The 16363-nt window shown below is 43.1% G+C and overlaps 1 protein-coding gene across 1 annotated transcript in view; it reads right to left on the bottom strand.

Annotated features, from left to right (window-relative positions):
* The window catches only part of cacna2d2b (calcium channel, voltage-dependent, alpha 2/delta subunit 2b), a 58159-nt gene that overhangs the window by 30910 nt on the left and 10886 nt on the right, over positions 1–16363 (bottom strand). Inside the window, exons 2-3 of the mRNA XM_053484073.1 lie at positions 11634–11715; positions 1822–1938 (exon numbers count right to left, since the gene is read on the bottom strand). Coding sequence (XP_053340048.1) covers positions 1822–1938; positions 11634–11715 — 199 coding nt within the window. The remainder of the gene's footprint in view (positions 1–1821; positions 1939–11633; positions 11716–16363) is intronic.

The raw sequence follows: 16363 nt of genomic DNA, 5'->3' as shown, positions 1-16363 counted from the left end.
CCCCTCACTCACCCCTCACTCACACCATCACTCACCCCTCACTCACCCCCTCACTCACACCATCACTCACCCCTCACTCACCCCTCACTCACACCATCACTCACCCCCTCACTCACCCCTCACTCTCCCCCTCACTCACACCATGACTTACCCCTCACTCACACCATCACTCACCCCCTCACTCACCCCCTCACTCACATCATCACTCACCCCTCACTTACACCATCACTCACCCCTCACTCACCCCTCACTCACACCCTCACTCACACCATCACTCACCCCTCACTCACCCCTCACTCGTCTCCCTTCACTCACACCCTCACTCACACCATCACTTACCCCTCACTCACACCATCACTCCCACCATCACTCACCCCTCACTCACCCCCTCACTCACACCATCACTCACCCCTCACTCACCCCTCACTCGTCTCCCTTCACTCACACCATCACTCACCCCTCACTCACCCCTCACTCACACCATCACTCACCCCCTCACTCACCCCTCACTCACCCCCTCACTCACACCATGACTTACCCCTCACTCACACCATCACTCACACCATCACTCACCCCCTCACTCACCCCTCACTCACCCCCTCACTCACACCATCACTCACCCCTCACTTACACCATCACTCACCCCTCACTCACCCCCTCACTCACACCATCACTCACCCCTCACTCACCCCTCACTCGTCTCCCTTCACTCACACCCTCACTCACACCATCACTTACCCCTCACTCACACCATCACTCACACCATCACTCACCCCTCACTCACCCCCTCACTCACACCATCACTCACCCCTCACTCACCCCTCACTCGTCTCCCTTCACTCACACCATCACTCACCCCTCACTCACCCCCTCACTCACACCATCACTCACACCATCACCCACCCCTCACTCACCCCTCACTTACCCCCTCACTCACACCATCACTTACCCCTCACTCACACCATCACTCACACCATCACTCACCCCTCACTCACCCCTCACTCACCCCCTTACTCACACCATCACTCACCCCCTTACTCACACCCTCACTCACCCCCTCACTTACACCCTCACTCACCCCCTCACTCAAGCCATCACTTACCCCTCACTCACACCATCACTCACACCATCACTCACCCCCTCACTCACACCCTCACTCACCCCCTCACTTACACCCTCACTCACCCCCTCACTCCCTCACTCCCTTAATCACACCCTTACTCACACCCTCCCTTACACCCTCACTCACTTCCTCACTGACCCCCTTACTCACAACCTTACTCTCTCACTCCCTCACTGACCCCCTTACTCACAACCTCACTTACTCACTCCCTCACTCACACCCTCACTCAACCCCTCCCTTACTCCCTTACTCCCTCACTCACTCCCTCACCCCCTCCCTCCCTTACTCACCCCCTTACTCACCCCCTTACTCACTGACACCCTTCCTCACTCACTTCTTTACTCACCCCCTCACTCACTCCCTTACTCACTCCCTCACTCACCTCCCTCACTCCCTCTCTCACTCACGCCCTCACTGACCCCCTTACTCACAACCTCACTCACTCCCTCCCTCACTCACCCCCTTACTCACATCCTCACTCACCCCCTCCCTTACTCACTCGCTCCCACACTCCCTCATCCCCTCACTCACACCCTTACCCACCCCTCCCTTACTCCCTCACTCCCTCACTCACTCCCTCATCCCCTCCCTCGCTTACTCACCCCCTTACTCACCCCCTCCTTCACTGACTCCCTTACTGACTCCCTTACTGACTCCCTTCCTCACTCACTTCCTCACTCACCCCCTCCCTCACTCACCTCCAGCGCCTTCTTCTTTTTGGACAGGAGCTTCTCGATGTCCGAGGCCACTTTCTCCACTATCTCTCTAGGATTGTTCCTGACGAGGGTGTACTGTCTCCTCTTCTCGCTGTACAGCTGAAACAGAGTTGAGAAAAGGAAAAAAAAAGAAACCAGATGATTCATTTTTCAATGATTCAATTTCTAAATTAATTCCACCTCCACATCTTAACCCGCCAGCTCTCTGTCCATTTCTCACACCGAGATCATTATACAGGCTTTCGGTTACAGATAGTAAGATTATCACCTGGACATCCCATACAGTACTCTACCACGGGGATATTAAAAAACCTAAGAAATCTGATCTGAAAAATCTAAAAAAAAAAAATTGCACTAGCACTTATACCAGTCATTTACAGTCAAAGAGTCTGTAGAAAGAGTTTAAGGTTAAAGCTAAAAGAAATCTGGTAATCTTTAATGTAATCAGTGATGTTATTATTATTATTATTATTATTATGATTATTTGAGGTTGAAGCCCACGTCCATGTCTGTGTGTCTCTCTGTACAGCAGAACTCTCTGTCTTACTTATTAATACAAAGAAATCCCATTCTGTAAGGTTGAGTATCTTACGCCTTGTTTACACTAAGTTGTCCTTCTTTGGTGCTCAGACAAATACACTCCCTGTTCGGTAATCGGAGAGTGAATCACAGATGAGAAATGGAAAAAGTAGATAAAAGGATAAAGATGAAGTTTTGTCTTAAAACCACTCCAGCGTGTTAAAATTCACTTATACCACTTCAGCGCTGTTATTTCAGCCAAAGTGAAAATATGAACTAATCCCAGTCAAAATATTCACTTTATCTTTTCTAATTAATATCTATTGGTGCAGGTGTTTGTTTACATTGAGACAGTAGCGCATTAGTAGATTATTTTAAAGGAGATTATTAAATCCCACACATAACTGTTCATAACATCACTTTTACTCAACATTTAGATTTCACTTAGAGATCTGAGGACGGCAGGAGATTCATTATACCTTATGAACTTCTGGTTTATATAATCTGGCAGTAACAGCTCATAACTTCATTCTTCAATGTTCTGATTTCATAAATTTATGGCTGCAGGTTTGACTTCTGGCAAATACCAGAGTACCACTGCCCCGCCCACTGACTCCTGCACACTTCAGCACACTTGTAGGTGTTCTTGTATCCAGTGAGTTTCCCACTTGAAAGCCTCACTTGATTCAGCGTTCTCGCTTCAAGAGTCTCGAGTTCATTAAAGTGAAATATTAAAGTCTATAACTCTGCGCTCGATGTAGCTCGCATTAGATAAGTACACAACAACAACAACAACAACATTTATTAAACAAGCAGACAAAAGCCTTAGAATTAAAAACAGAATAAATGGGCCTCCAATAAAGTGTCAAATCTAACACTGAATTATAAATAGTCACGAGAACGAAAACGTAATTAAACCACTGCGTGTTTCCTGTCGACTGCACAGACGCCTTCAGACAGTTTATGCAGATCGACAGTGAAAATGCCGCCTGTGCAAAAGGGTTTCGCAGGTTTTACAAGGAACATTAAACCAGATACACACACACACACACACACACACACAGTGGCTGTATTATGACTTATTTTCATGCTCTTTTATTTTATGTATTAATTCCATTTTATTACTCATTTAATAATAGTAGTTAAAAAAAAGCATATGACTCAGCCGAAGAACTGGGGGTTAGGGGAGGAAAAGAGGAATAGTGGAGGAAGAGGGGATAGGAATAGGGAAGGAAAAACAGATGGCAGAGGAACACGGGATATTGGAGGAAAGGGGAAAGTGGGGGAACCAAAAATAGTGTAGGGATAGGGGATAGAGGAGGAAGAGAAGATAATGGAGGAAGAGGGGATAGTGGGAGAAAATCTAGAGATGGAATAGAGTATAAAGGACTGGGAGAGGTGCAGTCAGACGGGTTCTATAAGGGAAGGGCAGGTTTCAGTAAGTGAGGGTAACTCGACCTGTCCTGCCACCCAACCAACCTCAATCAGGAGGTGTGTCTGTGTCTTTCCTTTTTTTTTCACTTTTCCATAGAAGCCGTGCAGAGAGACCCGTTTAGTTTAATTCAGTAGTTTAATTAAACTTATTTAAATACGCCGTCCAGTTAATCCGTAACGAGATCCGAACTCGCAGGATGTAATGTGACGAGGCGCTGCTTCTGCGTTATTAAAAGTCTCCGTGTGAACACGGCTCGCTGTTACAGGACAAGCTGAGAGATCAGAATCTTTCCACCTGCGCTGTGATTGTGCTTGTAATTGAGTTGTGTGCTGGTGTGTGTTTCACTCGTCTCAGGGTGTCTTCTCTACAGCGCTCCCCGTCCTGCAGCAGTGTTCACCGGGAGTAACGGACAGAACGACCTCGTGTTACAGACCGAACAACGTTCCCTGGAAAGTTTACAAACATAGAAATCAACTTCATGGAGATTATTTATGTACCGCAACATGATCAGTCAAATCACATAGAGAACTCATGACGCTCTGTATCATTTAATAAAGAATCAATTAAATTACATCACTGTGAGATGAGGTGCACATACTTCCTACAAACACATCCTACTATCTCTCTCTCACACACACACACACACATCTTTCATAACCAGGGTTTATTTATAGTCTTTGCATCTAGGACTGGACAAGTAAACAGATCCAGTGCCTTCCTTTCCATAAAAATCTCTCTCTCACACACACACACACACACACACACACACGCTTTAATTTTCATATTTCAAATATTTTTGATTTAATGATAATATGGTTTTTCTTTATTTTTTATTATTAGAAACCTCATAAAGCCTCACACTAGATTGGGCGTCACATTAATCCTAGCGTGCCGTGCGCATGAGGTTTGTTTACTCTCAGTCTCTCACAACCAAGCTTCCTAAGCTAAGAGAACTATCGAAGGCAAGCTAGAACATTATGCTGTTAGATCATTAAATCTCCCTCATAAGCCTACACTAAACTGGGGCGTGAGATAGAGAGCATGTAGAAGACAGAGGGCGTTACTCGGGCACTGTCGTCCAGCTGGCACCAACCCACCGTGCCATCTGCCGCCTCCTCACAGGCTTAAAGATTACGCTCAGGGGTCACTCTCGGGACCGGACTCTAAATCACAGCCAGTTTGAGTGAAACCACCGAGAGAGGCCTAGAGAGAACGTCGGGCGAGCACTTTTATGCTACAAACATAGCAAGGTTATTGGTAGCCCAGAGCAAACGATACCTTCCAGGGGTTTTTGTGTGGATATGCTCTCTGTAGAAAGAGCAGAAGTCTAAATGTACAGCCTGCAGCCCTCGCTACGATTTACACCCATCACTCTGCATTAAAATGTGAGGATAAAGAGTTCCTCTACCATTTTTGTGTGTGAGACTAAAACTGTGAGTGGGGAACGTTAGAAACGTCAGACCACATGTGCTCCGGGACTGGTGCAAGGAATCATTCGAGCCAAATGCTTGGGTTTGTCATCAGATCTAATTAAAAAAATGTGTCTCATTACTTTCAGCACTATGACTGAAATGTAGAAAATTTATAACAAATGTCCTAAAGATTTACACTAAGTGACAAAGCCTTAAGTCAATGTTTTCTAGAGTGTGGGCAACTAGGACCTGCGAGTCGTCCATAAGGGGATTTTTGTATTGGGTCTAAAAGTCCCGTACAATAATACTGATAAAGTATTTACAAAAAAAAAAGGAAATTTAACTTAAGAAACCAAACAATGGGATTCAACCAAAGTGATTCTGCATTTATATTCGTCTCGTGTGTTGATCAGAGTTGTTAAGTTTAAATAAAATGCTGCTTTAGGTTATAACCAGAAATATCTTATATGTAGTAGATCAGCTGTACCTCTATCAGATGACCCGCCACGTTAAAAAGCGCTAAAGCCATAGTGCATCAACAACAATAAGGATCATCTGTGATGGAGAATTGCAAGGCTTTTTTTTCAGAACTCGCATTGAAAATAGGTGTTTTAAAGTAAAGTTGACAATAGAGTTGTTAATCATGTGCAGATTAAAATAACAACAAAAAAAACTAAGGATATATAATATTATATAGGATATATAATTGGTTTGATTTACTATGAGTCTCTAACAAACATTGCTGTGTAACTTGTTCTGCTGATTATTTAAATGTCTCGTACAAAGCATACATAATCGCTTTCTTCTTCCTGCCAATCGCCTGCTGCATACTCCTGTCCAGTAGGTGGTAGTATCGCACTAAATACCCATAAACTCAAATGAAGAAGAAGCAGTGACACTCTTGCAAAATACGAGTATTTGCAGACATTTTAAGTGGTTTGTATTTACAAACTTTACACTTTACAATTAGTACCAAACCAGTAATGCTAGCTAAAATAGTTCAGTTATAAAGTATAACTAAAATCTGTAACTAATATCTGGTACAGTGTATAAGTGATATCAGGAGTCGAACCTGCACGGGGAAACCCCAATAGATCAGAAATCCACTGGGATGTCCCCACAGAGGTTGGAATCCTACCGACTACGCCAACTTGTCATGACAAATTTCCAAATTTTGAGGGCTCTGAAAGAAATACAAACAATTTCACACTGCTAGGCACACTTTGAGTAGAGAAAAAGCAAAGCAAATTTATTGAAGTGCACAAGAAAGACACTAGACAGTCCCATGAAGTTCAAAAGTAAAACTTCAGAGCACATGATAAAAAGCTCCCTTTTCACGCATGGGCTTATATACCCTCATTTCTTTGTCTGATCTACTTTTTATTAATTATTTATTAGTTATATTACAATTTATTCAGTACCCTTAATTTTTAATTATATACACGCTCACTTTATTTCCCACTGCTCTTTTATCAATTTCATACTTATTCACATGTGGACTGTCTTCTCGAGCTAGGCCACATCTTTTGCTAAGGCCCACTTAACTTCTTGTCTTTGATGGATGACTTAGTAAATTCTTTTTTTAACCATGATCTCTGTCACGTTCCATCAGATGACTTCTTGTCGCTCCAATCTTTCTTCTAACCTTCTACCACAATGTATAAGGACATATGGTGTCTGATTTCGCTTTTATTGCCCTCAGAAGTAGTGATCAGAACTTATTGGAATCAGAACTGGTGATCACATGATCTGTTTAAAGGGGTCATACGGGCCTACATGCACTTTTTCAAGCTGTTTGGACTGAAATGTGTGTTAGGAGAGTGTGTACACAACCACTCCACAATGATAAAGAGCTGCCCAGTGATTTTCTTTTCATTTATTAAAATAACATGCCCCTTCTAAAATTAGGCCAATCTCGAATGCCTGGCAATGTGACGCCACACCAAAAGAGGCCACTCCTACTATAGTTGATTGACACTGGTGTTTTATCAAAGACCCGCCCCGAGTGAGAAAAAGCTGTCGGCCACTGTTTTTCGCCACTGGAGCAAAATGGCGCCTAAGCGAGTGTGGTGTACAGTTGTTGGGTGTAATAGCGAACACAGCAGTCGTCATTCACTACTGATATCTGAGCCGCTGAGGACACAGTGGCTGAATTTTGTTTTTGAAGCTAACGTCCCCGCCGATCTACCTAAATGCGTTCATGTTTGCGCTAATCATTTTTCACCAGACTGCTTTATAAACACGGGTCAATATAAAGCAGGTTTTACTACGAAGCTGCTCCTAAAAATGGATCTGTACTAACGCTTCGTGTTCCTGCTTCATCTTCACCAGGCTCAGTGAGTGTGATTTCTTTTTCTATGAATCTTTGCAGATCGCCTTTTCTAATAACCACGATGAATGCGGAGTGTAAGTTAACTTACACTCTCATTAGACATGGTTATGGCTTCTTCTCTATGTACATCCGTCTCTATATAATCCCTAATCGCCCGTTTATAATAAACAATGCATTAAGGTGATTGTCTAGTTGCAAACTGTGTACGTAGTCGGAAAACTATATTATGCTTACCTTTGTAACGTTAGATGGTTTATAACGATGTCTGTCAAAGATTAAGAAGTCATGTAAACACATCAGTAAACACATCGGGTTTGTATCTCTCTCAGTAAGCTTCTCCGCTTTTGTTGCCGTTAATTCATTCCCGTGCAGTGATGAGACAGACAAACGGGTCGATGCATGTCCATTCTTTTAATTTCTGCATTGTCAGGCGATATTACAAACTTCCGCGTAGGTTCCGTACTTAAATCAAACCAAAAACTACTTAAGAAAACAGGCTCAAGCTCTATATTCCAGGTTTTTCCAGTTTGGACTGCATTACCCACAAAGCATTGCCCAGTGCAGGCAATGCTTTGTGGGTAATGCAGTCCAAAGCATTGCCCGCACTGGACTACACTCCCGTGGCTATACCCCACGTGTGTTGTGAAGACACGCCCCACAGAACTGGGGGACGGGCTCAGCGGAGATCATAAGCATTTAAAGGAACATGTACTGAAACCGGTTGCTGAGAATAGAGCTAGTTTTTACCAGGTAAAAGTTGTGTTTTTTTTACACAACCATTGAGAATTTTTAATTAAAGTACGGCGGAACCTCAGATTACGAGCTTAATTCGTTCCGGAAGCGGGCTCGTATTCCAAAACACTCGTAAACCAAATTAAATTTTCCCATAGGAAATAATGGAAACTTAAATTATTTGTTCTACAGCCCAAAAAATATAATTAATACAAAATATAAAGTAATAATGAAACAAATTAACCTGTACTTTACCTTAAAAAAATTTAAAAATAAATCCCGACAGATAAGTGATTTCGTTTGTGCACGCGGGGTGTGTGTGTGTAAAATGTGCGTGAACACACCCACACACGCACACACACATTAACGGATAGACTGTTATTAAAACCGCTTAAAAATTAGCAAGGAACATCCCTAGTCACACTCACGTAAAACAACAACATAAAAAAAACAATCGCGACAGAGAAGAGTTTGTGTGTTTGTTTGGCAACCTGAGAGAAGGGGGGCTGAAGGGGGGCTTGCTTGCGTTTACAGCCCCCTTCTCTCAGGCTGCCAAACAAACACACAAACTCTCTGCCCTACACAGACACAAACACACACACACACACACACACACACACAGCGTGTGTGTGTGTGTGTGTGTGTATTCACCCAGCAGGAAAGACGATTACCTACAATTCCGCATACATAAAGCATACATAAATACCAGATTACCCAGAGTAAAGCCACCAAGCATGGGGAGAACATGCCATCTCCATCTTCTCCCCATGCTTGGTGGGTTTCCTCTGGGTAGTCTGTTTTTTTCCCACAATCCAAAGACATGCAGATTAGGGCACGATATATAATCAAAGCCCAAGAAATTTTTTTACAGTATCCAATTACTTAAGCCACGGGTCAGATTTCTGCAGCGTATAGAATTGCCTGAGGTGTTGAGTTTGAACCCAGATAATTACACTTTTAAACCCATTCCTCTCCTTTTCTCAGTCCCCCCTTATAGCCAAACTTAATCAGGTCTGAGAAGCACAATGTATAAGTGCAGAGGCTGCAAAGCCAATTTTACAGCCCTTCATCTCCCACACAGACAGCTGAAAGCTTCTCCTATCAGAAAGAGCGCAGAGGAGAGAAGCGTGAACTCAAATTGGATCAGGTCCATTTACTCGGACAGTCTGGTCGCTAATGACTGCGTATCCCCTCTAAGCCACGCTGGACTTTTCTATTACTGAAATCAATTATGCCACTCGGTCAATCTCAGAAATTTCTCGAAAGACAAGCTGTCAGCGAGATGCCCCAATCCAATAACTGTACAAACAGATGTTCCCTGCTGTACACACACATCTGCCCCATGCATGCATTAGTCATGTTTTAATGATACGGTGACTTAACGTCTTACCGCTGAGTTCACGTCCATCACATCACTGTTACCTGCTTCCTGATAATCAAGCATTAATAAGCTCTAAGATTCAAAAGACTGTTCCTTGACTTGCACCAGCTTCCATCTTTAAATCCCTTTCCTCTTCTACTTACCCTGGCTCTCTATTTTATTGTCATTGCACAAGCAAGAAAAGAATCTACTTAAAAGCGAACACATAGTTACATCGTGTTGCCACATCTAATACATAATCATACAGTTTATAAAATAAACCACAAAAACCTGAGTCCTCTTAACTAATCTGGCTATTTACAAATCCATAGAGACCACCCACTACTAGTTACTCCACCTTTTCTGTCATCTTCCTCCCCTTTCATCTTCTCTATTGCCCTCACCTCCCTATGTGCCTCTACCTTCCATAGTTTCATTATCTCCACCTATTGCTCATCACTTCTCTGACCTTCTAGTTCCCCCACCTAGCTTTTCTAACTGTCTTTCTCCTACCTCCCCTAGATTCACTACCCTACCTACTGTCCAGAGTTCTCCTACTTCACCAAGATCTCATTCATCTACCTTCCCTTGAATCGTGGCCTTCCCTCATACCCTTAGCGACCCTACCCCCCCTTCCATAGTTCCGCTATCTCCCTTACTTTCCCTACTCTCTCCCGTCTCAATTTACTGTAATCTCACTAGATTTTCTACTTCCCTTAGTGCCCTTACCTCCCAACTCTTAAATCCGTTTTCCAACAAATTGTGCCATGTGCTACAGTACAGTAGTTCTTTAGAGTCGGTTCCATAGCAAACCTCCTAAGAACTAGCTTTGTTTTTTCCATGAGCTAGAGAGTCACATCATTAAGTCACTGTATATGTATCTGTGCGTCTCGACTATCCCAGCAATGCTATCAGTAAAGCTAGCAGCAAAAAAAAATCTAGTGGACATCAACAAGACTTTGTGATCAGTTCTGGCATTGCAAGCCTACTTTGGGATCAAACCATCATTCCCAGGCAGCATTTGAGCTGCCCGTTTTATTTTGAGTGCATTCTTAAAGATGGTGGTCACAATTTTTTAGTTGGCCATGATAATCCCACTTCCCACAGCCCCTGACGTAAGCGGTTCTTTGTTCTAGCCCAGCAATGTGCCGCCATGGAGCCGTTTTTTTCTGTCTGAGAACTGGTTGGAAATTGGGCATTGGTGGGAAAGGGGTAAGTGTAAGTGTTTACCCAGCTTCTCTACCATGCATGATCTACAATTACATTTATGTTGAGGCTTTTGGCAGATGCTCTTTTTCAGAACGAAAAGTGCTTTGAAGTTTTCATCATTGGACAGATCCGTACACTGGATTACTAGGTTACTAAAAAGTACCATCAGCCAAAAATAGTTGGGAAGTTTGTTTGTTTGTTTGTTTGTTTTTAACCCAAATGTGCCCCTTTGTGTATCTTAACTGTTGGTCCACTTACTGAAACATCTCTGGTTCCCCTGCCTCCCCTACTGACTCTACTTTACCTTGTTCCTTTACTTACCACCAGGCATCCAGACCATGTCCACACCTCATACAGTCCAACCACTTCCCCTTGGTCAACCTATTGCCCAGGAAGGTGCTGCAGGTAAAACTAGCTCTACTGACCTTATTAACAAATCACCTACATCCCCTGCAGGTGCTGATATTTGATGTAGTTTATGGACAGGTTATTTATCAGGGCTTATAATAGAGAAGGATTTCACTTAATGAGCTCTCACTGCCGATGATGACTCACCTTACTGACATTTCAGCCCACAGTACATGAATAGCAGAAAATATTTGACAGAAAAGTCTGAAAAGGCCAGGTTATTTTTACTGCGCCGCTCCCTGAGAGGGAGATCGTCGGAGAACACACACAGTAGCTGACAGGCACACGCACACGTGGTCAGATTATTCAGAATGAGAATACAATGAGGGAATAGCACTACCTGTCAAATGTGCACACACACACATACACACACACACACACACTCACCCCTTTAAGCTGCTGCGCTCCACTGATGTGCTGCAGGACCCGGTCGATCTCCTGCTCTATCCTCCGAGCCCAGTGCATTATCCTGCAGAGAGACAGACAGACAGGAAGCCAGGAGTAATTAGCCCACTAGGTTTAATAAAGACAACATCATTTAACACTGGGTTTGAGAAGTGATGAGCGTTTAGAGAAAGTCACTGGTGCCTGAAGTTGGGTACTGATCCGATCAGTGTAGATCAATACACAGTGAACAGAGTGCAGAGTTTTAAACACGCTATTGATTCTTGTGAAATTGAAATGTTATAAATTTTATGCAAACTAGTGATAAAGCAGTAACAAAAAAAGAAAAAAAAATTCAAGTTAATTTTAATTAACAAAGGTCAATCTTTTCCAGCTTATGAAGTTTGCCTCGCCATGCCAGGCATTTTTAGCATACGAGTAACTAAACAAACATAAGTCATGTGTACGCCTGGGAGTCAGTCATAACTTGTTTGCGTCAGCGTAAAGCCAAGCGAAGTGAGTCCACTTATTTTTATGTAAGATTTGGTGTGGACGTAACAGGTTTGGAGTGTGGACGTATGTGAGGTTTAATGTCAGTTTATTTAATATTTTACTTCGTTTACATGTCTTTTTTAAATGTTTAATAAGCAAAAATAGTGCTAGCAATTGGTAATATTTTGGGTGTCTGGGACGGATTATCTGCATTTACATTATTTTCTATGGCACAATGCGTTTCACTAAATTTCACTTTAAGAACTCAGATTAAGTATTAGGGATTGTATTCTGAAGTATCGCTGTAGTGGTTTGCAATTATTGCTTTAAAAAATTTATAATAGTAATATTTAAATTATTTGGTTATTGTTAGTTTTAGGCTCTACAGCAATTTTTGTCAAAAATTTACAGTTTCAGCCAAATAAACTAAACATGTAAAAAAAGTCACTGTAAATAGAGACTTAAATAAGAACATGGCACATACAAAAGTATACATGATGCAGCAGACAGGAGGCTCATACAGGGATTATAAGAACTAAACAGGGAGAGAGAGAGAGAGAGAGAGAGAGAGAGAGGCTGCAATGAGACTGACGAGAAATGCCACACTGTGATTTTGTGAATAAACACTGACTGTTATCTTCCTTTACAGACAGGCAGCATGAAACACACTCCATCTACAGCAGCACACTCGCACAAACACACTCCATCTACAGCAGCGCACTCACACAAACACACTCCATCTACATCAACCCTCCCCCCCACTCACACAAACACACTCCATCTACAGCAGCACACTCGCATAAACACACTCCATCTACAGCAACACACTCGCATAAACACACTCCATCTACAGCAACACACTCGCATAAACACACTTCATCTACAGCAGCGCACTCGCATAAACACACTCCATCCACAGCAGCACACTCGCACAAACACACTCCATCCACAGCAGGGCACTCGCACAAACACACTCCATCTACAGCAGCGCGCACACACAAACACACTCCATCCACAGCAGCGAACTCGTACAAACATACTCCATCTACAGCGGCACACTCGCACAAACACACTCCATCTACAGCAGGGCACTCGCACAAACACACTCCATCTACAGCAGCGCACTCGCACAAACACACTCCATCTACACCACCCCCCCCCTACACAAACATACTCCATCTACAGCAGCACACTCGCACAAACACACTCCATCTACACCAACCCCCCCCTACACAAACATACTCCATCTACAGCAGCACACTCGCACAAACACACTCCATCTACACCAACCCCCCCCCCTACACAAACATACTCCATCTACAGCAGCACACTCGCACAAACACACTCCATCTACATCAACCCTCCCCCCCACTCACACAAACACACTCCATCTACAGCAGCACACTCGCATAAACACACTCCATCTACAGCAACACACTCGCATAAACACACTCCATCTACAGCAACACACTCGCATAAACACACTCCATCCACAGCAGCACACTCGCACAAACACACTCCATCCACAGCAGCGAACTCGTACAAACATACTCCATCTACAGCGGCACACTCGCACAAACACACTCCATCTACAGCAGGGCACTCGCACAAACACACTCCATCCACAGCAGCGAACTCGTACAAACATACTCCATCTACAGCGGCACACTCGCACAAACACACTCCATCTACAGCAGGGCACTCGCACAAACACACTCCATCTACACCAACCCCCCCCCCCCCTACACAAACATACTCCATCTACAGCAGCACACTCGCACAAACACACTCCATCTACACCAACCCCCCCCCTACACACACACACAAACACACTCCATCTACAGCAGCACACTCGCACAAACACACTCCATCTACAGCAGCGCACTCGCACAAACACACTCCATCTACACCAACCCCCCCCCCCCACACACACACACACAAACACACTCCATCTACAGCGGCGCACTCGCACAAACACACTCCATCTACAGCAGCACACTCGCACAAACACACTCCATCTACATCAACCTCCCCCACACACAAACACACTCCATCTACAGCAGCGCACTCGCACAAACACACTTGATCCTCAGCAGACAGGCTGCACATCTATGTCGGAACATGTTTATATGACTTTTGACGCAGCGAGGCCACTCGGTGTAAACACTTTAAACTGACTGAACATCTCCGACATCAGATACAAGAAAAAAACTCACTGCTTCAGGTCCTTTTATAAATAAATCTGTAGTCTTGCACAGTTGCATGCGACAGCACCGCAGTTATTAATCAGATACAGGACAGATCATTTACTTCACCGCTAACAAGTTCACCTTGGGAATAAATAATGTTTGATCTCCCGTGTTTTTTTTTTTTTTTATTATAAAGCATGTACTGTACATAACACTGCAGCTGGGCTTGGTTCCTCCACCGCACTGCTATAGATGATAAAATTCACATATATCTACAGTATATTTTGTATATTGTAAACTCATTATCCCATGGAAAAAAATGTAAATGCAGATAATCCGTTCCAGCCACCCAAAAATATTACCAATATTACAAATTTCCAACGCTGTCCAATAAATAGACATTAAACCTCACTTAACCGTAATTTATGATTCCTCTTGGCACCAGCTGAAATATATAAATAAGTTGTTAACAGCTCGTTTCTTGCAAATTTTCAGTTCTAAGGGTAAAAATTCCTAGTTTATGCTCGTACACAGACGTACTGCGTACATAAACATTAAAGATGGGTGGAAAATTCGATTCAGTTACATATCACAAACTTTTTCATGGGGCAATTCATGTTTTGGCAAACTGACTTTATTTTATATATATATATAATTTATATATGTTTGCATATAAGGTATTCAAATGCTGTAGTTCCTCTATAATCCTGCAGGTGGTGCACTATAAACTATTCATACTTTGGCAGGCAGCACAGCATCCGGTCTGTCATGAGCAAATTATCTGTCATGATTTTTCAATTTGTCAAGAATTGTAACACAATGTAAAAATATATATATAATAAATAAATAAATAATTTTGATAACTACAGAACTGGAATACAAATCGAAACGGTATCGGGTGATCCCTGGTGATTCCCGTTCTTAATAAATAAACATGTATAGCAAAAAAAAAAAAAAAATTCAAGTCTCTCTATATCTATCTCTCTCTATATATATATAGACAAATGCATAAGTATTTGGATTTTTTGCATATTTAACAGTCCAAACACTTATGAATTTGACTATGTAAACATTTGCAGTACCAAAAAGAAAAGAAAATCCCATGTCAGTCTTTTCACTTTGATACATGAGTAGATCTAATTCCTCAGTACCGATCTCAGAGCCTGCGCGTCCTCCTCGTGCCGTCTCTCTACTGAAATCGCCTCTCTGAATACGTGGCTGTTTCTCACACACGCTGCAGCGAGCACAAGAGATCTGACTGTAAGACGAAGAAGCATGCTGTGATTATAATTTCTGCATTTTTAAGTCACTTTGGACGTCCACCGTGACAGAACGTAAAAAAAAACGGAAATGAGTCACGCGAACACAAAACCCTTCTACTGAACATGGGTAAAGACCACCGATGAGTTTTATGTACACTGTGTATAGCTAAGATAGGTTTAAAATCTAACAGCATAACTCCTTAATTTTGTTCCAGAAGTGAAGGTTTTTACAGTTGCGCGTGTGGCAGCGTGGAGCGGGCGTAAGTGACTCTCGGTGCCAGATGCAGGACCTTCAGCTACAAACCCTGCTCCAGTGGCTTATGGTCAATCGGAATATGTAATAAAAGCAACATCTGGCCTCCATATGGCAACCGCAGTCGACCCCCATCCAACTGAGACCTACTCCACCACGAGACGTGCAGAATCTATAAGGGACGCTGAGAGAGAGAGACAGAGAGAGAGAAATAAAAGTAGACACTTCCAGCTGAGGTTAAACACTGTTCTACTGGTATAGTTGTCAAAATGTGTGTTCTGTAACTGTAAACTATCACAATTATATCTAAGTGCAAAAAAGGACATCACTGTGCGTTTTATGATTTCTAGGAAACACTGAAGTCTTTTCCCTCCCAGAGTCCAAAGACATGCAGATTAGGCTAGTGGGCGTTTCTAAACTGTGTGCGAATGAGTGTGTGAACGTTGACCAAAGGTCCTACAAGGTCGTACAAATGGGTATAAATACAGTGTTCCCCTGGGCCTCCACAGGCCCTAGTTGGACTACAGAGGTTCCTAG

Source organism: Clarias gariepinus, chromosome 23 (genome assembly GCF_024256425.1).
Source record: "Clarias gariepinus isolate MV-2021 ecotype Netherlands chromosome 23, CGAR_prim_01v2, whole genome shotgun sequence".
Lineage (NCBI taxonomy): Eukaryota > Metazoa > Chordata > Actinopteri > Siluriformes > Clariidae > Clarias > Clarias gariepinus.
The sequence above is the reverse complement of the archived record's forward strand: the minus strand, read 5'-3'. Positions and strand labels throughout refer to the sequence as shown.